Source organism: Coenobita brevimanus, chromosome 101 (genome assembly GCF_032717465.1).
Source record: "Coenobita brevimanus isolate Jiangsu-jjx chromosome 101, ASM3271746v2, whole genome shotgun sequence".
NCBI classification, from domain to species: Eukaryota; Metazoa; Arthropoda; class Malacostraca; order Decapoda; family Coenobitidae; genus Coenobita; species Coenobita brevimanus.
Window position 1 is genome coordinate 44,565,697 of NC_137054.1, and position 24,793 is coordinate 44,590,489.

At 41.3% G+C, this 24,793-nt stretch overlaps 1 protein-coding gene across 1 annotated transcript in view; it reads right to left on the reverse strand.

The window, feature by feature from the left end:
• LOC145414965 (G protein-coupled receptor kinase 2-like) overlaps positions 1–24,793 on the reverse strand; it is an 854,061-nt gene that overhangs the window by 361,723 nt on the left and 467,545 nt on the right. Inside the window, exon 8 of the mRNA XM_080284376.1 lies at positions 5,417–5,591. Coding sequence (XP_080140502.1) covers positions 5,417–5,591 — 175 coding nt within the window. The remainder of the gene's footprint in view (positions 1–5,416; positions 5,592–24,793) is intronic.

Genomic DNA, 24,793 nt, shown 5'->3' on the forward strand with positions numbered 1-24,793 from the left:
GCTCTAGTGGTGCCATGGCATGTATGTTGGAGTATTGTCCGTGAGGCTGTAGGAACGCATTTGTCTTGCAACTTTACTCCTTATACAACAAAGAGAAAGCCGTCAATTGGCTAAGGATCACTTTGAATAGGTAAGTTAGTTATTATGCTCATCTTATGTAGTAACACATAATAAGGGTGTTTTCCTGCAACCCAGTCACTGGCTGCGCTGGAGTGGTGAGCCCGATAGCTACAACTAAAATAATTATAGCTATCCATACAACAAGAAAGGTATTTGTACCATGATCCCATGCTTACACTGCCATAAAGAGCATTTATTTGGTTTTTCCATGTGCCACATCAGACATTCATATTGGCCTTTCCCCACACAGGCCTTATGACCAGGTTGCAGAAGCCATGGGCATGATGGTGGGAGCAGTCTGGAAGAAGGTGCAGTGCACAACCAGGTCTCAGCCTGGGACACCGACAGCACCCACAACACCGCCCGTCTTCGACAGTTTCACCATCGGAGCCATTCACCGTAATGTCCACACCAAGTTTGCAGCAAAGCAGAGCTTCACGGCTGGTTCCCTGACGTTGGACCTCGGAAACATTTGTGTGGTGACTCATCCATGACATGGGATTCCGTTACAAGACCTCACAACAGAAGATGTATGTAAGGAAGGAGTCCCTGGACATCGTTTGCCACCGGATTAGCACTCTCCAGGCACTCCAACGACACCGGGAGAAGGGAAGGTAGGTGGTTTACCTGGACGAGACGTGGTTCACCACCTGGATTAACAACAGCATGGAGTGGGTGGACAGCACTCAGCCTGCCACTAGCACCACGTACAGCCGTCAGGTGCCGCCCGGAGAAGGAGAGTGCTTTGTGGTGGTGGCGGTTGGCACAGTCGACGGTTTCATCGAAAATGTATTCCTCTGCTTCTCCACCAAGAACACCAGCGATAACTGCTACGAAGAGATGAACGGCGAGCTGTTCCTGCGCTGGCTGACATCGCAGCTCCTGCCCTGGCTGAGCCGTCGGTACTGGTGATGGATAATGTGCCATATCACAGCCAGCTGATGGAGGAGAGTCGTTGCCCCACCACTGCCACCATGAAAGCGGATCTCATAAAATAGCTGGAGGACCGCAGGCTACCCTTCCCACCACACGCCACACGACCTGAGCTGCTGCTCATCTGCAAGCAAAACTGACCAGAGCCGCAGTACACAGCTGATAGCATCATTCGCACGTGGGGCCACGAGGTCGTCCGCCTGCCTCCCATTCATCCTGAGCTCAACGCCATCGAGCAGGTGTGGGGGTGTATGAAACAGCACGTGCGCTCCTCGCTACACTAATTCACCTGAGCGGACCTGCAAGCCAGGCTGGAGGAAGCCAGGCTTTGCGCCACTGGAGAGGTGTGGGTGGGTGTAGTCCGACAATCCTCAGCTTTTGAGGACGAGTACTAGTCCACGGACAACATCCACGAAGGCGTGGATCTGGTTATCATCAGCCTCAACAGCGATGACGAGGACGACTTATTCCTTGATAGTGACGAGGATTAAATAAAATACGTCCAGAGTATTTTGTTTGCATCATTTTATCCTCCCAACGTGTCTCCTCTTCCTTCCATCGTCTACAATGACGTGTTAACAGAACCCGCCCACAACCACCTCTCTGCATTCCTATGAACATTGTATGAATGTCCCATTGTCCCCCAGCCTCCTCATTTTTTTTATTTTTTTATTGTGTGTTTTACTTTCACCAACATCTCCCTCAATGTACTTAACCTACACTACCCTTCCTCCTCGGCCATATTTCCACCCTTTTCCGTTTCCCGACCCATACCCAACCTGTGACAAAAGACCAGGCCTCAACTGTCCCATTCCACCTGACTACAAACACAGAATGACAAGACAAGAACCATCCTGCAATTGATGCTGTATTGGAACAAAAAAAATCCACTACAAAATCACACAAAACCTGAAGACCTTCACACCATTGCACTCCCATCAATCATGGTCGTTATCACCCACCACCCTACCCTACTCTTGCCTTTGCGTCAGGTCATCTGTCACTCTTAAATAAAGATTTACATATATAATAAAGCATAATGCATGCCTCATTAATATATGTAAAAGGCAAATGCTATTGGCCGTAGTGTCGATTTTAGAGAGAGAGACAGACAGACAGACAGACAGACAGAAAGACAGACAGACAGACAGAAAATGGGGGGGTGGGGGTGGGGGCAGGAGAGAGCTGGAGGGGTGGGTGGAGCCTACTGACCAATGTTACGGAACCCTTGTCCGTTTCGTCGTCATTAAGGTGGGACTTTCGCATCACTTGTCATGGACAAGTGCCTTATTTCTCCACATTTGGTAATGCACTATATTATCAAAAATTAGGGCATGGTGTGCAACAAGCTCTACCAGAAATTCATACTGAGCCAACTGTTTGTTGATAACTTATTCCTGAAAAACTGTGGGACACGGCCTCTGAAACCCATAGTAGTTTGTAAAAATCTGTACTCTTTTCTTCCTCTGACCTTCCCTCATTCTTTATCTTTTAGTAGTCCCAATTGCTCTTGAGTTAGGCACCTTTTTATCTATCCATCCATCCATCATCCAATCCTATATTTCCCCATGAGGAGAGTAGGTATGTTTTTAAATTCCTGTTTTTCCATAAGTTTGTTTGCATTTTTTAGTATTATCTCCATAGTGTTCACACTCTGGAAAGTTACTTTCAGGTGCCTAGACTTATTTCTCTCATACTTCCCTAGCCTTTTGTGTTCCTCTAAGTCTTTATTACAAATTTCCTCTGATACTTCCTTCAATATACAGTAAAAGTCCCATTATTCGGCAGCTGATTGTTCGGTAGATCCGACATTTCGGCAGTTTTGAGAAATAGTCCCATTTACGAAAATCATTGATTGTTCGGCAAATGTCCGGAATCATCTCGGCAGTCTAGGAAGTGTTATCTATGGCTTGTAGGCCTAATGTTTCATTACACTTCTGTATGTTCACTAATTTCTATATTTTTATTCAGATTCAGGTATAGTACTGTATTGATTACAATATTGCACAGTATCATACACTACAGTAACCACCCCCACCAAATTAGCGAGGGTTACGTTCCAAGCCCCCACGCTAATTCTTGAAATTCTTTCATTCTTGATGCCTTCCTGAAAATGACACCGGTAATTGAGTAGCCCATGAACCACTGACACTGTAATGCATTACCCGTAAATAAATGTTGCTTGTTAAATCAGTTTCCCCGTTGTTTTTAGCTGTACGGCTGTGACAGCTCTAGTATTTTTATTCCTCAGCATAATAGTGGAAGGGACTGTCCTGTTTAACTGAACCTAACCTAAACGAGTTTAACTGTACCTTATAATTTAACCAAACCTAACCTAACCTAAAGTCAGAAAAATACTTAAAAATAAACTGGAGGAATATGAATTGCTAAGGTCTCCCTGATGAAAGTTAAACGTACATTTAGTGCTCATTCTTTTGTTTGTTTTTGTGCTTAACGTGAAAGAGAGAGCATTGATGCAAACAGTAATATATCCCATTAATCCTTTAATAACCTCCGGCACTGAACAACCTTTTACAGTACCGATGTCAGTGATGTTAAGTTAGTGTGAGCTATAAAGAAAACTGAACAATTATGGAGAGGGAACGAAGGTCAGTGGTATGTTTACATGACTACGCTATGATTCCAAGCAGTTAGGCGGTCGGTTAATCTCAGATGTTTTCGCCCATTTGGTAAATACACTGTAACTTTATCAATCTTTCCGTGACTCATAGCGAATCATAGCATGGGTTTAGGAAGCTAAATAACACATTGCTAGGTGAGCCAGACAATTATCTTCCCATCTTTAAGAAAAATAAATTGATTTCAGAAGAATGGAAGAACTTTACGTACTCAGAAAGGGATTTAATTTCTTCCATTTTCTTATAAGATGTGAAGATAATCGTCTGGCGCACCTAGAAATGTGTTATTTAGCTCTCTAAACCCATGCTATGATTCGCTATGATTGACTGGAGAATTGATAAAGTTACGGTGCATTTACCAAATTGGCGAAAACATCTGAGATTAACTGACCCCCTGACTGCTTGGAATCGTAGCATAGAGTCGTGCAAACATACCAGTGACCTTCGTTCCATTCCCATAATTGTTCACAGTTTTTCCATAGCTCACTAACTCGACATCGGTACTTTAAAGGGTTGTTCAGTGTCAGAGGTTATTAAGGGGTTCATGGAATACATTACTGTTTCCATCAGTACTCTCCTTTCACATGTAAAAAAAAAAAAAAAAAAAAAACGAACAAGAGTGCTAAATGTAATTTATGACTTCATTAGAAAGACCTTACAAGTTCAGATCCCTATTTTATTTTGTTTGGAAAAAGTACTGTATACAGTACTCACTCCAAACATATTTGTAATAATATAAGTAGTGATGAGTTCACCAATACAAGTGATGTACTGAGCTGGTAGGTAATATTCCGTATCATTTCGGCCATCCAGGAAGTGTTATCTGACTTGTAGGCCTACTGTGTCATTACCCTTGTATATGTTCACTAATATATATATATATTTCAGATTCTCTCTCCAAACACAGTTGTAATACCGTACCATAAGTGGTGATAAGTGTTCACCAATATATTTAAGGTACTGAGTGGGTAGGTTTTTGATTATTCGGCAAATCTAATTTCTCGGCATCATCCTGGTCCCATAGATGCCGAATAATGGGACTTGTACTGTACTCATTCTATTTGCCATCTCCTTTTTGTTTCTCAAAATCTTGTTTTTTATTTCTTCCTCATCTGTTCCACTGATTACTATGGACCTGTTGATATTTGCTGAATCTTTGACCAGTTTTGGATTGTTTTGGATTATTTTTTTCACTTCCTTTTTAACACTTTTTTCTTCGACTCTCGTTTCTAAGTCTTTCTTTACTTTCATCATTTCAGCATACATACTTTACACATCATTTTTGTAACTTTCCATTGCTTCATTCACCTGCGTTATCTTCTCAATATCACTGTTCTGATCTATCAGAGTGCTTGCTAGTGTGTGTGTTTGTATATTTTTCTTTAAATGTTCATGTGTTGAGTTTATATTAAGAGGCTGTTGTCTCATTCCTATTTTCCCATTTACTTCATTCCTGTTTTCCCATTTACTCAAAGAGAACTAAACCTAGTAATGCTGTTGTATTTGAACAGTATGCCTAGGTCTCTAAATCATGATATATGAAGGGACTACTGTATGCTGACAGAAAGATTAATCGAAAATACCAATGTATCAATAACATACTAATTAAAGTTACTGAACTTAAGTATGCCTGGGAATTACAAAAACTATATAATGATATGGACATATGACAGATTAATTGAATGACTAATAAACAGACAAATGACAAGGAAAGTAACACATACCCATATAACCAACAGTCCCGACTCGTCCACGCACCATCTCTCCCTCTGGTATCTGTACAGCCAAGCCAAGATCTGATATTCTGACATGACCATGGTCATCCAACAAGATATTTTCTGGCTTGCAGTCCCGGTACACAATGCCTTGTGTGTGTAAGTGACCTAGCCCACACAACACCTGGCAAAATGGAGGATTTAGGCCTTGTTATTATCATCATTATTATAATCCTACTAAAACTATAAAAAAGGATGGGTTGGACCAAAAAAATGGGAAAATAAAAGCAAAAAGATGAATTATCAAACAAACTGCCAAATGCTAATGGGTCACAAATCAATTTACTTATTATAAAAGCCTGTAAAAATTTTCAGTTCAACCACACAAACATATATATTCTATATCAAAACATGCATAATGAAGTCTCATTTGCGACATGGAATTGAAACTATTCCCCCCCTGGGGGTTAGGGGGGTTTCAAGAATACTCCCCCAGTATCCCTGCTTGTCGTACGAGGCGACTAAAAGGGTTGGTGGTGGGTTGGTGCCCCACCCTGTAAAAAGAACTAACTAAAAAAGCGAACAAAGCGTCTAGGACCCGGACGGACCATACGTTGACGACTAAGGAACAGACGAAGGACATTCTTAGGGTGGGAACGTGGGATGTGAGAGGAGTGAATGATGAAGTGAAAGAGAGAGACTGTTCAGGTGCTTGAGGATGCAAAAGTGGATATATGTGGATTGACTGAAACTAAATGGTGAGGTGAAAGGGTGAGAGAATGGGATTATGGTTTAGGTATATGTGCGGGAGTCAATGAAAATGAGAGGGCAAGAGAGGGAGCATGTCTGATGATAAGCAAGAAGTGGAAGGAGAATATAAGAGAGTATGGAACAGTGGGTGCAAGGATTGTATGGGTGAGGATAAAAGTAGGTATACAAGCGTGGGCGATTGTATGTGTGTATGCCCCGACAGAGGATCGAGTGGCAAGAGTGAAAGATGAGTTTTGGGCGAGTGTAGAAGCGTGTATAGACAAGTTTGAGAGGAGCGAGAGAGTGCTGTTGATTGGAGACATGAATGGCAAAGTTGGGAATGTACGAGTGGATGGAGTGGTTGGTCAGTGGGGTGTGCCAGCTGAAGCAGATAGGAATGGAAGTGCTTTGGTGGACATCTGTGCTTGTAAGGGGATGGCAATAGCCAACACCTACTTTCGGCATACAATGATCCACCGGTATACACGGAGCGTAATGAGGAGGATGGATGGTGAACTTGTTGAACGAAAGGCAATGATAGACTACGTGTGTGTGGATGAGTGAATGAGAAGACAAGTGTTGGATGCAAGAGTGTGGAGAGGGTGGGGGAATGGAGACTCGGACCATCACTTAGTGATGGCCAAGGTAGAGCTGAAAAGAAAGTGGTTGAGGAGACGAAGGAGAAGACAGAAGGAAGCAACTCCTGTGAGAAGAGTGGAGAAATTGCAAGATAAAGTGAGAAAATGACAGAGTATAAGAGCATAGTGGAAGAAAGACTGGGAAGGCTAGAGCAGATGGAAGGGGTGGAAGATGTATGTAAGATATTCACAGAAGAGATAGGCGCAGCGTGTGAGGCGGTTTGTGGAGTGAGGAGGAGATGCAAGGGTGTGCAAGGGACAGCATGGTGGAATGATGAGGTGAAACGAGCTGTGGAACAAAAGAAGAAGGCATATAGTGAATTGTTAGCGAGTAGACGTAGGGTAGAAGATGAGTGGGAGAAGAGAGAGGTATATGTGAGCAAGAGAAGGGAGGTTAAGAGACTGGTGAAGGAGAGTAAAAAGAAAGTGGATGAGGAGTTTGGGAGGAATCTGAGTGTGAAATGGAGGGAGAGTAAGAAATTGTTTTGGAAGGAGGTAAAGAAAGGAAGGCAGTGTGAAAGGGGAAATAGTAGGGGAGTGAAAGATACGAATAATAGATTGTTGGAGGAGAAGAGAGAGAAACTGAGGAGATGGAAGGAGCACTTTGAGGATTTGTTGAATGTGGAGAATGAGAGCAGTACGAGTATAAGTGGTTGGGGAATGGCTGAGAGAAGAAGAGATGAGAGGAGGGACGAAGAGATCAGTAGGGCGGAAGTAGTGGAAGCGATGAAGAAGATTAAGTTGGGAAAGGCCACAGGAATTGATGGAGTGTGTGGTGAAATGCTTAGGTATGGGGGTGAGATTGTTGTGGAGTGGATATGGAAGTGTGTAGATTGGCTTGGGAAGAGGAACGGGTTCCAGAGGACTGGAAATCTGGTATAATTGTTCCTTTATACAAAGGAAAAGGAGAGAGAGAAGTATGTGGTAACCACAGGGGTATTTGCCTACTTAGTGTGACTGGTAAAATATATGGTAGAATACTCATTGATAGGGTTAGGCATATGACAGAGGAGCTAGTTGGAGAAGAACAAGGGGGATTTAGGAAGGGAAAAGGGTGTGTAGATCAGATATTTGTTCTAAGATGTTTAGTGGAGAAGTATCTAGAGAAGGGAAGGAAAGTGTATGCTGCCTTCATGGACTTGGAGAAAGCTTATGACAGAATAGATAGGCAAGGTATGTGGAAGGTATTAAGAATATATGGAGTGGAGGGAAAATTGTTGAGTGCTGTGAAGAGTATGTACGAGGGAGCTAGGGTTACGGTGCGAGTGGATGGTGAGCTGAGTGAGTTCTTTGATCTCAATGTGGGACTGAAACAGGGTTGTGTGATGTCTCCATGGCTGTTTAATATATACATGGATGGGGTTGTAAAGGAGGTACAGGGTAGGGCAGTGGATGTGGGGGTGGCTCTAATGAATGAGGGTGAGATTTGGAAGCTTCCGGTGTTGCTGTTTGCTGATGATACAGTACTGTTGAGTGAAGATGAATGGGAGTTGCAAGGTTTGGTGAATGAATTTGGGACTGTGTGGGAAGAGGAATCTGAAAGTTAATGTAAACAAAAGTAAAGTTAAGGTGTTTGAGAGGAATGAAGTCACACAGTGTGCAGTGAGGTTGGATGGTGAGGATATGGAGAATGTGAGTGCATTCAAGTACCTGGGTAGTGTGATGAGTAAGGATGGAACTTTGGGGGATGAAGCACACGAAAGGGTACAGCAGGGAAGGAAAGTTGTTGGTACACTGAAAGCAGTGATGAGAAATAGGGAGGTGAGTATGGAAGTTAAGAAGTCAATGCATGATAGTATTGTGATCCCTACCCTGACGTCTGGAAGAGAGGCATGGACCTTGCAAGAGGGGAACAAGTCAAGAGTGAGAGCAGTGGAAATGAGTTACTTGAGAGGAGCATGTGGAGTGACGTGGAGGGACAGGTTGACGAATGAAGAAGTGAAGGAACGCTGTGGGGTGGATGTGGATGTGGTTGAGAAGATTAGGAGAAATACACTGAGGTGGTTTGGACATGTGAAGAGAATGGGGAATGAAAGACTGACTAAGAGGGTGTATGTAGGTGAGGTGGAGGGAGGGAGAGGGAGAGGTAGACCGAGGATGAGGTGGAGGGATGTAGTTGAGAGGTATATGAGGGAGGGGGGGGGTGATTTGGGGGGAGGGCAGTCAAATGGTGGGTGACAGAGCGACTTGGAGGCGTTTTGTCTGCGGCCACCCTTTGCGGGATTAGGGCGTCGGGCTATAGATAGATAGATAGATAGATATATATATATATATATATATATATATATATATATATATATATATATATATAGTGTAACCCTTATTACATGCAAATCTGTAAATATTCACCCATCCATTTCTACTGTTCATCAGTTATTTTCTCAAAAACTTTTGTATCTTATATTCTTGCGAATTTCCTTAGCAAATCCAGCTCTTACTGGTTATTCATGCCTCCTCCCATCCTGAAACTCATTTATATATATCCTCATCACAGTGTACAATAGAGCTGCCTGCCGATGTTGTGTGTGCTAATGTGCCATAACAACACATACATATCTATCCTCTTTTCATGTGATCACACCACCTAGGCACACCCTATTCTACCTTTTCATCAAAACATTCCTTATCTCACATATTTCATTAACTTCTCTGTTTAACTATTCTATACAATGATACTGTATTTTGCAGCATCAAAGATGCTGCATTATGAAAAACACACCCTAATCCTGGAAGGGAACTTCTGAGGAAAAAAAAAAGTTTGTTTCAACCAACACTCCTCTGGCCATTTTGATCTAGTAACAAAGTAAACAAACACTCAGACATACACACAAGCACATGGACTGAAAGTGAGGAGGGTGAAAGTTGATGGGAGGCAAGAAGGGTGGTGGGTGGTGATGGTAAGGGTATGGTGGGGTACTGGTTTGTTTACTGATGGAGTTAGGTAATTGTGTACTGAGTCACGGTATGCCAACAGACCACACAAAGTATTCTAGTGATATATGATGGTTTGTGTGTGTGTGTGTGTGTTCTTATCTAATTGTTCTTAACTAACTAACTTTACATTAATAAGTCAAGCTCGTACTGTCCCGTGTCTTAAACCATATTTATCGTACATATCCTTAAATTTATGAACTGTTTTGGCACACACCATTTCATTCGGTAGTGCATTCCACTAATTAATTGCTCTACTTGGGAAACTAAACTTCCTTATGGCTTTATCACCTCTCTTTTTATGCAATCTTTTGCAGTGTCCTCTTGCTGATGTATCCCCATAGGTTATGTAATCATTTATGTCTATTTTCTCCTTCCCTAATATGCATTTATATATCATAATCATGTCTCCTCTTTTCCTTCTTTCCTGTAGTGTTGGCAGATTCAGTTTCTCTAGTCTTTCATCACAGCTTAGATCCCTCAAACTTGGTACCCATCTTGTAGCAGCCCTTTGAACTTTTTCATACTTATCAATGTAATTTTTGAGATGAGGACTCCAGACTACTGATGCATACTCCAGGGCTGGTCTGATGAATGATGTTATTATCTTTCTTAGCATGTCTTCATTTATGTATGTGAATGCTATTCTCATATTTGCAAGCAGTGTATACATGTTCCGTACCTTCTCACTGATGTGGTCAGTCGGAGACAGTCTTTTACAGTAAGACCTCACTATAACGGACTGACTTGGGCCCAAACCATTCCAAAAAATGCGAAATTCCGATAAAAGTGAAATCCGGACTTCCCCCTGCTATTCTGGACTATTTCCTATATATCAGATATTAGTCCGGATTGCATGAACGGTTTTTAAACTGTTTCGACTACCACTGTAGTACTGTACTGTGTTAAAACTTCACTACATTAATCAATTGGTATAATATGTATAATAATTCTATACTGTACACTGATAAAGATGACTTTTATTTACCTTATTGTGGTGAACATAGCTGAAGTAGACAGGCAGTCTGGACTGCTTCTGGTTTTATCGGACTTTTTCCGATAAATAGGAATTTAGTCCAGTAGCTCCTCGAGTCCGATAAAGGCGAATTCCGGTCTATTGAAGTCCATTATATCGAGGTTTTACTGTATTAATAATCATACCTAGGTCCTTCTCTCTTTCTGATGTGTGTAAGGTTTTGCTTCCTAACTTATAATCCCAATCAGGTCATTTTCCACTTTTACAAACTTGATTACATGACACTTGTCCACATTGAATTCATTTGCCATGTATTGCTCCATTCATGAAGTTTATTTAATTCTTCTTGTAGTTCTTTACAAGAGTCTGCATTAGTAACTGGCCTTTGTAGTTTTTCATCATCAGCAAACATATTTAGATAGCTTTCATTTCCAATATTGCTATCTACATCATTTATATACACTAAAAACATGATTGGTGTCAGCACTCAGCCCTGTGGAACTCCACTACTCACTTCTCTCCATGATAAGTAATTTCCCTATAGTCCTTCCAAAATATCGAGATCGTTAGGGCGTTGCCCCTCACGGGAATTCCCTTTCATGCGACACTGCTGAATCCGTACCAAAACACACCTCTCTGTCTCATGTCAGCTATTTACCACTTCAAAATGAAATTTATTTACAGTACATGTATATATAATTATCTATTAAGGCTATATAGTGTAAGAAAATGCCTGTTGTTTTTAATAATAACAATGACTTTTTATAAATAGCTGCGATTATATCGGCATATGCTCCACAGGCAGGATTGGATGAATCAGAGAAAGATAGATTTTGGGATGATTTAATACGTGTAGTGGGTGGTATGCGGGATGATGAGATAGTGATTTTGGGAGGGGACTTAAATGGTCAAGTAGGTGAAGCAGCAAAAGGTTATGAAGGAGTGCATGGGGGATGTGCGAATGGTCTAAGGAATGCAGAAGGGGAAAGGATACTCGAGTTTGGGGAGGCAACGGACATGATTGTGTGCAACACACATTTTAGGAAAAGAGAGAGTAGGTTAATTACGTATGAGTCTGGGGGAAATAGCAGTCAGATAGATTATTTTCTGGTTAGGAGGGCCGATAGGAGGTTAGTGAGGGATGTTAAAGTTATAGGAAGTGAGGAGTGTGTGCAGCAGCACAAACTATTGATTTGTGATATGGTGCTTAAAGAACAAGTGATGAAAAAGAGGACTTATGTACCTAGGAGGAAAATATGGAAGCTGAAAAACCAAGTAGTAAGGGATGCCTTCTATAGCGTGTTGAAGAGAGTGGTGGCTGAACAGGGAGCTGTAGACAGAGGCGTTAATGAACAGTACAGAGCCCTCAAGAACAATTTCTTGAGAGTTACTGATGTAACATGCGGCTGAACAAGAGGACCACCAAGACAAAAAGTAACTTGGTGGTGGGATGAGGGTGTAGAAGCTGCAATTAAGGAGAAAAGAAGGCTTTTCCGGGAATGGAAGAAGGGTGGTAGCAAAGAGGAATACTTGGCTGCTAAGCGTAGGGCTAGAAGAGAGGTATACAGTAATCCCGCATTTTTCGCGGTAGTTACGTTCTTGTAACCCCCGCGAAAAGTCAATTCCGTGAATACTCTATTAACAATTGAAAACTTGCACTTGTGTCCACCATGCTGCCCATCACACAGTCCGTGTCCATACTGATTGCGAGACAATTCGCCGTCAGACAATTCCCCGTCAAAACATGGACGATTCCCCTTCAGAACAATTCGCACCCTGGACGATTCCCCGCCATTCTATAAATATACTAATCAATACTTTCATCAATATACTTATTATTAATTAATCAATACTTTAATAACTATATTTCAGGGGGATCCAGCAAAGTCTATGTTCAGTAGCGTAGGTTCTGGATATTATTTATTAGTTGCACCTTTAGTCAATAATTAACTTGTTTCTTCCTCGCTGTAGTCGCCTTTGAATTATATTCAAGAGTCACCCACAGCTATCTTCATTAATGAAGGCGAATTGTTTTGTATTTGTTGTGACTGCGAATTGTCCCGAAACCTCCATACTCATCCCGAAATACCTTCTTACAAGATTGAAAGCACATACTCCATTATGAAGGAAAAACGTAAACACCGTACTGTAATACACAATTATCTACACATTTATTAACAAAACAGTACAAAATAAAAAGATGCATTAACTGGTGATAGCAAACACTCGCACGGTCATTTCTTAGCTTGTCCAGTAACACAATTTTCTCTGCTAAGGTCATAACTTGATCGTTTTGTCACTTTGGAGTTCTTACTAATTGTATTATTAGCCTTTGGTGAGGCTGGCTTACGTCCTGGGGCCATGTGGAAAGCAAGTGGGAGGCAAGAGGCTCATATCATAGTGTGGTTACAACCACAACAGCCACCTAAGGCAGTCAGGCGTGGACTGAAGAATGCGAGGCAGAGAGCAGTGTTGCCATATCCAAACAACGAAATTATGCTAGGGCAATGAAAAAATTATGCTAGATTGAGCATATTTGTTCCAAGTAAAAAATGAATTATGCTAACTTGACGCTAAATGATAAAATTCTATACATATTCGTGCAACATATTAATTATATATTGTTTACTATGAAAATATTAAAATGAACCTACATACAGTAAGAGGATAAATATCGGTATCTACCCATACTGCTTTTTCCCACGAAACTTACGTTTTTCTGATGGATTTTGATGTGATTCGTTCGATTTTGAGCATCATTTCCGTCGGAAATAACCAGATTTTGAGATATGACCCCCCCATCCCCCTGAAATAATGAGGGATCTTTGGGGAATCGGGGGTTATAGGGAGGGGGGGAAACACAGAAAATGGTCATTTCCGACTGAAATGAAGCTGAAAATCGAATGAATCATACCAAAATCCATCGGAAAAACCTAGGTTTCATGGGTAAAGTACAAAGCTCAAACTTATCCTAACCTAACCGAACCAAACCGAACCTAACCTAAAACCTAACCTAACCTAACCTAATCCAACCTAACCTAACCTAACCTAATCCAACCCAACCAAGCCCTAACTGAAAGTAACCAACTATTCAAACATCTTCTTACCTTATTCGTCTCTCTCTCTCTCTCTCTCTCTCTCTCTCTCTGATTTGTAGTTTTTATAAAATTATTCTAAAAATATTCCATTCCATTCTAAATTATGCTAGAATGATTCTAAAACTTCTAATATGCTAAAAAATATTCCAGACTCGAAAATTTGATCAAAATTATGCAAAAAGAATAAAATTATGCTAGATATGGTAACACTGGCAGAGGGGCCACGGGAAAGGGACAGAGGGTGGCGTGAGTTTACCGCGCTACAATTGGAAGCTGCGGGAATTTCATTTTTTTTTTTTTTTTTCTGTATATTCAAGGATATTTTTGTTGAACTTATTAATGCTAAGAAAATCCGCGAGAGCGCAAAACCGTAGACAAAAAATCCGCAAAAAATGCGGGATTACTGTACAGGGCAAAGTCTGAGTCACAGAGACAATTACTTGATAACCTAAATCATGGGGAAAGGAAAATATATTTAGGGTGGCAGGTCAGGTGAAGAGGGATAATCGGGATATCATAGGTGAGCAGTGTGTGAAGAATGATGAAGGAAGGGTAGTGGTGAACAGTGAGGATATTAAAGATGCATGGAGAGAGCATTATAACCGGTTGTTGAATGAGGAGTTTGACTGGGACAGGGAAGGTTTGGAGCCAGCAGATCCAGTGTCTGGCCCTTGGCCTTTGATTGATACTGCTACTGTGAGTGAGGCAATAGGCAGGATGAGGGTGGGGAAGGCAGCAGGTGTGTCTGGGTTGACTGCCGAAATGTTGAAGGCCTCAGGAGATATAGGGGTGAGTTAAGTCACTGACCTGATAAATAGGATTATTTATGAGTGTGTTGTCCCAGATGATTGGCTGAAGAGTGTAATTGTAAATGTGTGTAAAGGGAAGGGTGATGCCCTGGAAAGAGGAAATTATAGAGGTATAAAGCTTTTAGATCAGAAAATGAAGGTAATGGAGAGAGTTTTAGAAGGTATGATTAGAGAAAGAGTGAATATTGATGAGATGCAGTTTGGGTTTATGCCAGGTAGGGGGACCACTGATGCCATATTCATTGTTCAACAGCTTCAGGAAAAATATATTGGTAGGAGAAGGGATCTTTATTTTGTTTTTGTTGATTTGGAAAAGGCCTTTGACAGTCCCTAGAGAGGTGGTGAAGTGGGCAATGAGAAAGCTTGGCTTGGAGGAGTGGCTGGTTGGGGTGGTTATGGCCATGTATGTGGGTGCTCACACCCAGGTGAGAGTGAATGGAGATTTGAGTGATGAGTTTTCCGTCCAAGGCCTGGAGGGACTGGGTTTACAATGGAAGAGTTGAGAGGTAGGATGGGACTGGAGTGTATTGGTGTTGTGATGAGGAGAGGTAGACTGAGGTGGTTTGGACATGTGGAGAGGATAGGAGATGATAATTGGGTGAGGAAGGTGAGAAGTGTTAATATTGGGGGTGGGGTTATGAGGGGTAGACCGAGAAAGACATGGGAAAAGGGCATTAAGTGTGACCTTAGGGTTAAGGGACTGAACAGGGAGGCTGCAATGGATCGTGCAGCGTGGAGAGCCGCCATTAGGTGACCAAGGTCGACACATGCAAGCATGTTGGAGCCTTTAAAAACGAAACGACGAAATGAAAACACTTGGCAACATTGCTTTCCAACGCTGTCACACTTGTAGGTGAGTCAGTGAGGGTAGGTCAGGTCAGTTTTTCTGACCGCCATTAAAAGATAAGCTCCTACCCCTACTACTCACCCTCGTCTGCTCCACAGTCGAGAAAAAGAACTTATTTACAGCATAAATAAGTATTTCTTAGAAAAGAAGGAAAACAGAGGACCTACAATTCATAAAACTGTATAGACTCTTTACAGAAATCTCCATAAAATGTTGATTTTATATGGAGACAGAGAGAAAGAGAGTCTGAGAGAGAGAGAGATAGACAGACAGACAGACAGAGTCAGGAGGTTTTTCCTCAAATTCTAATAATTCATAAAACCGTATTGACTTTATAGAAACGACTCTCCATACAATGTTGATTTTATATGCAGAGAGAGAGAGACAGACAGACAGACAGACAAACAGAGAGAGAGAGAGAGAGAGAGAGAGAGAGAGAGACAGACAGACAGACAGACAGACAGACAGACAGAGAGCTGGGGGTGAGGGTTGTCCCTTGAAGTTTATCTCTAATCTGATAATTGGGTCAGTAGAAACTGTGGCAACGTCGCACGTAGGGGAATTCCCTAGAAGGACAACGCCCAAACGATCTCGATATTTTGGAAGGACTATAGTACTGTTCTCAATTCTCTTTTTTTTTTTTTTTAGAAAATTTTCCATCCAACAAAACAGTTTGTCTCGAATTCCTCCTTGATGGTACAGTTTCCATAAAAGCCTTTGGTGTGGTACCCTGTCAAATGCTTTCTTAAAATCTAAATAGATACTGTCCACCCATCGTTCTCTTTTCTGAAATGTTTCTGTTACTCTATCACAGTAGCTCAACAGATTAGTAACACAATATTTTCCTTTTCTGAAACCAAACTGCCTTTCTCTTATCATATTGTGTTTTTCTAGATGGTTTACCCAAGCTTTTCTTATCAGCTTTTCTAATACCTTCTTACAACACTGGTTAGTGATACTGGTCGGTAGTTAAGTGGATTTTGTCTATTTCCTTTCTTGAATAAGGAAACAATATTTGCTTTCTTCCAAATATCAGGTAGTTTACCTTGTCCTAAGAATTCCTTGCAAATTAAAAATAATGGTTTACTTAACTCCTTTGCACATTCATATAGCACCCAACATGAAATTTCATCAGGACCATTTGCTTTTCCTTTGTCTAATTTACTTAGCTCCTCCTGTATTTCTTTTTCTGTTATTTGTATATCCTATAATATGTGTGGACATGCCTGCTCCATATCAATCCTCTCAAAATTATTTTCTTCTGTAAAAACTGATTGGAAATTCTTGTTTAGTGCTTCACAAACATTTTTCTTTTGTGTATAGGTGATCCCTTCATCCGTAATGGATTGTATTTTATCTTTTACTTTGGTTTTGCTTCTGATGTAGCTGTAAAGTAGCTTCTGTTGATCACTACTTTTATTTATTATATCCTCCTCAAACCATTTTTGGGTCTCCCTCCTAATTCTTGTATAATCGTTTCTTGCTTATTTATAGTTAATATATGCCCTCTCACTATTATGTCTCCTGTATCTATTCCACAACAAATCTCTTTTTTTCTTTTGATTTTTTACATTCTGCATTGAACCATTTCTTTTTCTTTTCTGCTTCTTTGTGTTGTGGAATGTACTTCTGGACTCCTATTTCATAAGGTTCACAGAATTTTTTATATATAGCATTTAAATCTTGTCCTCTAAGCTCCTTTTCCCAATCAATTTCTAAGTAGTACTTCTTCAGGTCATGATAGTTTCCCTTTTCATAATTTAGGCTCTTTTTCCAACTTTCATTGCTGTTAACTATGTCATATGCAATCCTGAAGTTGCAATTTAGTACTGCATGGTCGCTTTTGCCGTATGGAGGTTGATACATTAAATTGTCAATATCGTTTTCTTGCCTAGTAAATATAAGATCTAGCACTGAGGGAGCATCAAGTCCTCTTTTGCTGGTGCTTTCCTTTACATGTTGTGTTAGGAAAAACTCCTGCACGAGATCCAGGAGCTTTTGGTCCCTACAGCTTTCTTGGCTCATTATATCTAGAATATTCCAATTTATATTTGTATTAAAATCTCCAGCTAGTATAATTCTTTCTGATTTCTCTTCCATTTTATGTACTAATGCTCTTAAACTCTGAACTATACTCTCTGCTAGATCCTCATTTTTGCCTCTTTCCCATGTGTTTGATCTGGGTGACATGGACAAATTGGCTACAATTACTTTCCAGTCGGATGTATTGATCTCTACTACAATCAGTTCTACTTGTGAGTGTATATCTTGTTCTACTTCTTTGACTTTTAGATTTTTCTTTGTTAATACAGTAATCCCTTAATTCACTAGAGGGTTACGTTCCCAGACCCTTTGCGTTTGTGGTAAATTCGTGTATACGTTCTGCCCACGTGTGCACATAATTATGCATGTGTATTAAGTGTATTCGTTTAGTTTCGTTTTTAAAGGCTCCAACATGCTTGCATGTGTCGGCCTTGGTCACCTAATGGCGGCTCTCCATGCTGCACGATCCATTGCAGCCTCCCTGTTCAATCCCTTAACATTAAGGTCACACTTAATGACCTCGTCCCATGTCTTTCTCGGTCTACCCCTCATAACCCCACCCCCAATATTAACACTTCTCACCTTCCACACCCAATTATCATCCCCCATCCTCTCCACATGTCCAAACCACCTCTCCTCATCACAACACCAATGCACTCCAGTCCCATCCTACCTCTCAACTCTTCCATTGTAAACCCAGCCCCTCCAGGCCTTGGATGCAGGGACGCACTGCACATCCACCTAATCATTGTCATTTCTGTACTTCTGAGCCAGCGAATATCTTCCTCCTTCACTGCCAAGGTCTCACTGCCATACAGCATTACACTCCTAACACATGCTCCATACAAAGACCCCTTAGCACGTAGGGAGAGTCCTCTCAATGTCAGGAGAGGCAAGAGCTCCCTGAACTTCTTCCAACCACTTCTCACCCTAGTCACAGAGCTAGCTCCAGCCAAACCTCCAGCACACAACATGTCTCCCAAATAAAAAAAACTCTTCCACACACTCAAGAGATTCTCCAGCAACTTCAATCCTTTCACGTCTGACAATCTCCACCTGCTCACCCCGGCACACCGTACACATAAATTCAGCATTATCTCGCAGTCTACCTCTGATACCACTACATCTCTTATACACCCATTTATCACACACACCACACAAGATGGAATTACTTCCCACGCCCTTGTGGCAAACTGCACATGGCCACTCTCCCTCGTCTTTGACAGTACCGCCAACAACTCTAGATATCATCATTTATGTTTTATCTGCATTTACCCTTAAACCCTTTTGCCCCTCTCCACTTCCTAAACCTTCCCTCCGCCTCCCTTTCATTCTCTGCAATCAACACCAAATCATCAGCATACAATAACTCCCACGGGAGTCCGTTTCTAAAGTCACGTGAAAGGGCTTCAAGTACCATGATAAACAACATGGGACTCAAGACTGACCCCTGATGCACACCAACATTCATGGAAAACTCATCACTCAAATCTCCATTCACTCTCACCTGGGTGTGAGCACCCACATACATGGCCATAACCACCCTAACCAGCCACTCCTCCAAGCCAAGCTTTCTCATTGCCCACTTCACCACCTCTCTAGGGACTCTGTCAAAGGCCTTTTCCAAATCAACAAAAACAAAATAAAGATCCCTTCTCCTACCAATATATTTTTCCTGAAGCTGTCGAACAATGAATATGGCATCAGTGGTCCCCCTACCTGGCATAAACCCAAACTGCATCTCATCAATATTCACTCTTTCTCTAATCATACCTTCTAAAACTCTCTCCATTACCTTCATTATCTGATCTAAAAGCTTTATACCTCTATAATTTCCTCTTTCCAGGGCATCACCCTTCCCTTTATACACATTTACAATTACACTCTTCAGCCAATCATCTGGGACAACACACTCATAAATAATCCTATTTATCAGGTCAGTGACTAAACTCACCCCTATATCTCCTGAGGCCTTCAACATTTCAGCAGTCAACCCAGACACACCTGCTGCCTTCCCCACCCTCATCCTGCCTATTGCCTCACTCACAGTAGCAGTATCAATCAAAGGCCAAGGGCCAGACACTGGATCTGCTGGCTCCAAACCTTCCCTGTCCCAGTCAAACTCCTCATTCAACAACCGGTTATAATGCTCTCTCCATGCATCTTTAATATCCTCACTGTTCACCACTACCCTTCCTTCATCATTCTTCACACACTGCTCACCTATGATATCCCGATTATCCCTCTTCACCTGACCTGCCACCCTAAATATATTTTTCCTTTCCCCATGATTTAGGTTATCAAGTAATTGTCTCTGTGACTCAGACTTTGCCCTGTATACCTCTCTTCTAGCCCTACGCTTGGCAGCCAAATATTCCTCTTTGCTACCACCCTTCTTCCATTCCCGGAAAAGCCTTCTTTTCTCCTTAATTGCAGCTTCTACACCCTCATCCCACCACCAAGTTACTTTATGTCTTGGTGGTCCTCTTGTCCAGCCGCATGTTACATCAGTAACTCTCAAGAAATTGTTCTTGAGGGCTCTGTACTGTTAATTAACGCCTCTGTCTACGGCTCCCTGTTCAGCCACCACTCTCCTCAACTCACTATAGAAGGCATCCCTTACTACTTGGTTTTTCAGCTTCCATATTTTCCTCCTAGGTACATAAGTCCTCTTTTTCATCACTTGTTCTTTAAGCACCATTGTGCTGCTGCACAAATACTGTTTATGCACTACATACACCTTATAAACTAGCATAAAGAATGAAAAACAACAAAAATGTAAGAAATTTAACACTGAAAGCTGACAAGCACAGGCATAGGTGGAGACACATTAGCAGTCTGGTGCACTAGCTCTCACTGCCTCCTGTATGCTACACTCTGCCTTCTTTATTGTACAAACATTTGACTCATTCACCCCAAACTTACGGTTCCAGGTCAATTCACCGTCAAAACATGGACGATTCCCCGTTAGGACAACTCGCACCCTGTACAATCCCCAGACATTCTATAAATATACTTATTAATGATTAATACTTTAATAACTAATTTGCAGGGGGATTTTATAACTCATATAAGTAAAAAACTAGTGTACAGTCAACCCTCAGCTATCACTCCCAATTGGTCCCGCTATGGCTGCGCTATAGCCGAAACCGTGATAGCTGAATTGAAGAATTTATGATAATAATACTAATTGGAGCCATGACCTCAATATTTACCCCTAAGATACCCTTTTTGTACCATATATTATTAACATATAATTCTCTAAAAATGAGCATGTTGTATGATGTGATCATGGTTCTTATAAATACCTCTCACAGTTGATTCACCTGATGTTATATTTTTTCCCCACACTTCGCTTGGTCTCACCATTGTCTATAAGTTTCCCATTTCCTGTTTATCTGCATTAATTAGGTTCTTCTCTTCTTTATTTCCCTGCCAGGTGCCGCAGCATTACATTGGGCGATGGTGGGGGGACGGGGAGGAGGTAAGTTGGCCAGGGTCATATCACAATAAAGGTTATTGTTCTCGCTATCTCTGTTCACAGTCTGAGGGCGCGCCCTTGAATGGTTTGGCAGGAGTGAGACTTGGTCGAGAGGCCAATGAGAGCTCAGCTGGCGCTGATATCACACGAACAATCACGGAGTGAATCTTTTGTTGGCTGGGTGGAGCCTTACTGGACCCAGGCCTTTTTGAAATTTTCAAACACTTCCAGTGCGTGATAGCAGGCACTTAGTGCGTGATAAAGGTATTTGGGTATTTTTTTTATACAAAAGTGATAGCGAGATACGCCATAGACAGAACCCGTGATAGCCAAGATTTGAGTGTACAGGTAACTCGCACGGAACACGTGGGTTTCGTTCCTACGGTGCCGTGTTAGGTGCGAAATCGTGTATATTTAAACTACTCCATATTTTGCTCCCTAGACCCCCGAAATGTGTTGTTTTGCTGTTATCTGTCACTGGTAATCACTAGAAAGCACTTTAAGTGGTTAGAAGGTTTATTTAATGTTATAACTCACAAATACAGTACTCCAGAGCAAAACTTCAACACACAAATACTGTACGTAAACACAAGGAAACATTACGACGCCGATCATAGGTAATCATATAAATCAGGTTAACCGGTACCAGTGCTTTAACATACAAGTACATACCAGAACAGTACATATTTAATTTAGAAATGCAGTGCTGTGATATCGAATGATTTCAGTACATAATCTGTTAGGAAAGGCTGGAAAAAAAAAAAAATGTTATGAATACATTTTCACCTTTTTGATATACGTTTATGGTAGTTTCGAGTTATTTTTTACGTTATCGTTGTGCCCATGCTTGGAAAAGGGAGCGAAAGAGTTGAATTTTCAGTCCTAAATGAGAAAACTGCACGTCCTCCAAGGCTAGACTCTGCCACGGGAGAATAAAGTGGAGGGTCAGTCCGATTAGCAATAAGGAAGTTGTGTCACAACTTCCAGCTCCCACACCACGAGTATGGCTAAAAATAGAATCGTAATGCAGTTTCAGAACTAACAATAAGTCTAATTAATACGAATACAGATACAAAGCAGAAATAAATACGTTTACAGACGGGGAAAACGTACTTCCTCCGTCATAACATGTTCATCTTTCTCTATCATTTTACGTTCATCTTTATCATTTTATATTGTTATTTTCGCAATATATATTGCTGTCTCGTAAACAGGGTGGTTGTTTGTGTTTTGAAAGGGAGGAAAAAGATTGTATTTTCTGTCTGGGTCGAGATAATGGGTGTAACTATGTGCGGTTAGGCATGGCCACGAGCGAAAAAATCGTACATCCACTCATCACGATATCAGGTGGTGAACTGACAGATGACACACGAGAGGGTGAAGTCAAGGTCAGTCTCATGTCCCAGATTTTCGTTCACTTCCCGAAAGTTTTCACAGTTTTCTACAATTTGCATTGCATCAAATGATCTAAACCATTACAGCAAACCTGACCAAATAGGTAAAGATACCAAGACAAAAATGTATTTTTCTCTTATTATAAGTCTTTAACGAACAAACTAAAAAGGCAATATTCCGACGCCGATCATGGGTAATCATATACATCAGGTTAACTGGTTACAAGGCTTTATTCAATGCTTTAATTGCTTACAAGTACATACCAGAACAGTAAATATTTAACTTACAAATACAGTACTGTAGAAAAGCAGTACAGTAAGAGTTTAACGAACAAACAAAAAAGGCAATATTCCGACGCCGATCATGGGTAATCATATAATTAGGGTTAACTGGTTACAAGGCTTTATTTAATGATTTAACTTTATTTAAGTGCTTACAAGTACAGTACATACGAGAACAGTAAATATTTAACTTACAAATACTGTACAGTACTGTGGAAAAAACGAACAAATAAAAAAGGCAATATTCTGATGCCTATCAGGTTATCTGGTTATAAGACTTTATTTCATGCTTTAACATTATTTAATAGTATTTTAAGTTGCACATAAACTTACCAGAACAGTACAGTACTCTAAATATTTAACTTACAAATACTGTGCTACTGTACTCGGGAATGTCTCACTCACTGAATAATTTCCCGCCTAGATCGTCACATAATCAAAACAAACCGCGCGCTGCAGTGATGTTCGAGGATTTGATCTTTCAAAGGCCTCTCCTGCGTTAATTTGTAGTTTTCATGATGGTTTTTTAATCTTACATTGTCTTATATGTATCCCAGCCCTTACCGTGTATAATTGCGAGCGGTGACATTCGAGGATTTGATCTTTCAAAGGCCTCTCCTGCGTTAATTTGTAGTTTTCATGATGTTTTTTTAATCTTACGTTGTCTTATATGTATCCCAGCCCTTACCGTGTATAATTGCGAGCGCGTTCCGTGAGATCGTGTTCCGTGCGAGTTACCTGTACTGTACTTGCTAAATAAACTGGTATGTAAATAATCTATCTATCTATCTATTGCCAGATGTCTCAATCACGTTTGGGGTGGCCACAAACAAATCGCCTCCAAGTCGCCATGTCCCCCGCCATTTCACTGTCCTGCTTCCAACTCGCACCCCCCTCTCTCATATACCTCTCCACCCCATCCCTCCATCTCATCCTCGGCCTCCCCCTCCCTCTTCCCCCCTCCAACTCACTCATATACACTCTCTTCGTCAGTCTTTCACCCTCCATCCTCTCCACATGGCCAAACCACATCAGTGTGTTCCTCATAACGCTTCCTATCACATCCACATCCACACCACAACGCTCCTTTATATCCTCATTCGTCAGCCTGTCTCTCCGTGTGCCTCCACAGGCTCCTCTTAAATAACTCATTTCCATTACTCTCACTCGACTTGTGTCCTTCCAACAACGTCCAAGCTTCACTTCCGTACGTTAGAGTTGGTATCACAATACTGTCATGTAGTAACTTTTCACTTCCATGCTCACTTCCCTGTTTCTTATCACTGCTTTCAAAGAACCAGCAACCTTTCTTCCCTGCTGTACGCTTTCAAGCACTTCACCCTCCAAACCTCCATCCTTACTCATCACACTACCCAAGTACTTAAACGTACTCACATTTTCCAATTCCTCACCATCCAACCTCACTGTACATTCACTGACTTCACCTCTCTCAAAGACCATCACTTTACTCTTCCCTACATTCACCTTTAGATTCCATTTCTTACACACTCTTCCAAACTCATCCACCAAGCCTTGAAGCTCACCTTCGTCTTCACTCAACAACACCGTATCATCTGCAAACAACAGTACAGGGAGTTTCCAAACACTATCCTCCCTCACCAGGGCCACTCCAACATCCACTACCCTACCTTGTACCTCTTTTATTACCCCATCCATGTACAGATTGAACAACCATGGAGACATGACACATCCCTGTTTCAAACCAACTTTCAAAGAGAAAAATTCACTTAGTTCACCATCCACACGCACTGCAGCCTTCGCACCATCGTACATACTCTTCACAGCATTGAACAGCTTCCCATCTACTCCATATATTCTTAACACTTTCCACAATCCTTCTCTATCCACCCTGTCATATGCTTTCTCCAAATCCATGAAAGCCACATACAACTTCTTTCCCTTCTCTAGAAACTTTTCCACTAAGGATCTAAGAATGAATATCTGATCTACACAACCTCTTCCCTTCCTAAAGCCTCCCTGTTCTTCTCCAACTAATTTCTCTGTTCTTTCACTAACTCTGTCTATAAGTATCCTACCATACACTTTTCCTATTATACTAAGAAGACAAATGCCCCAATTTTTTTTTTTTTTTTTTTTTTTATGCGAGGAAGAAGGA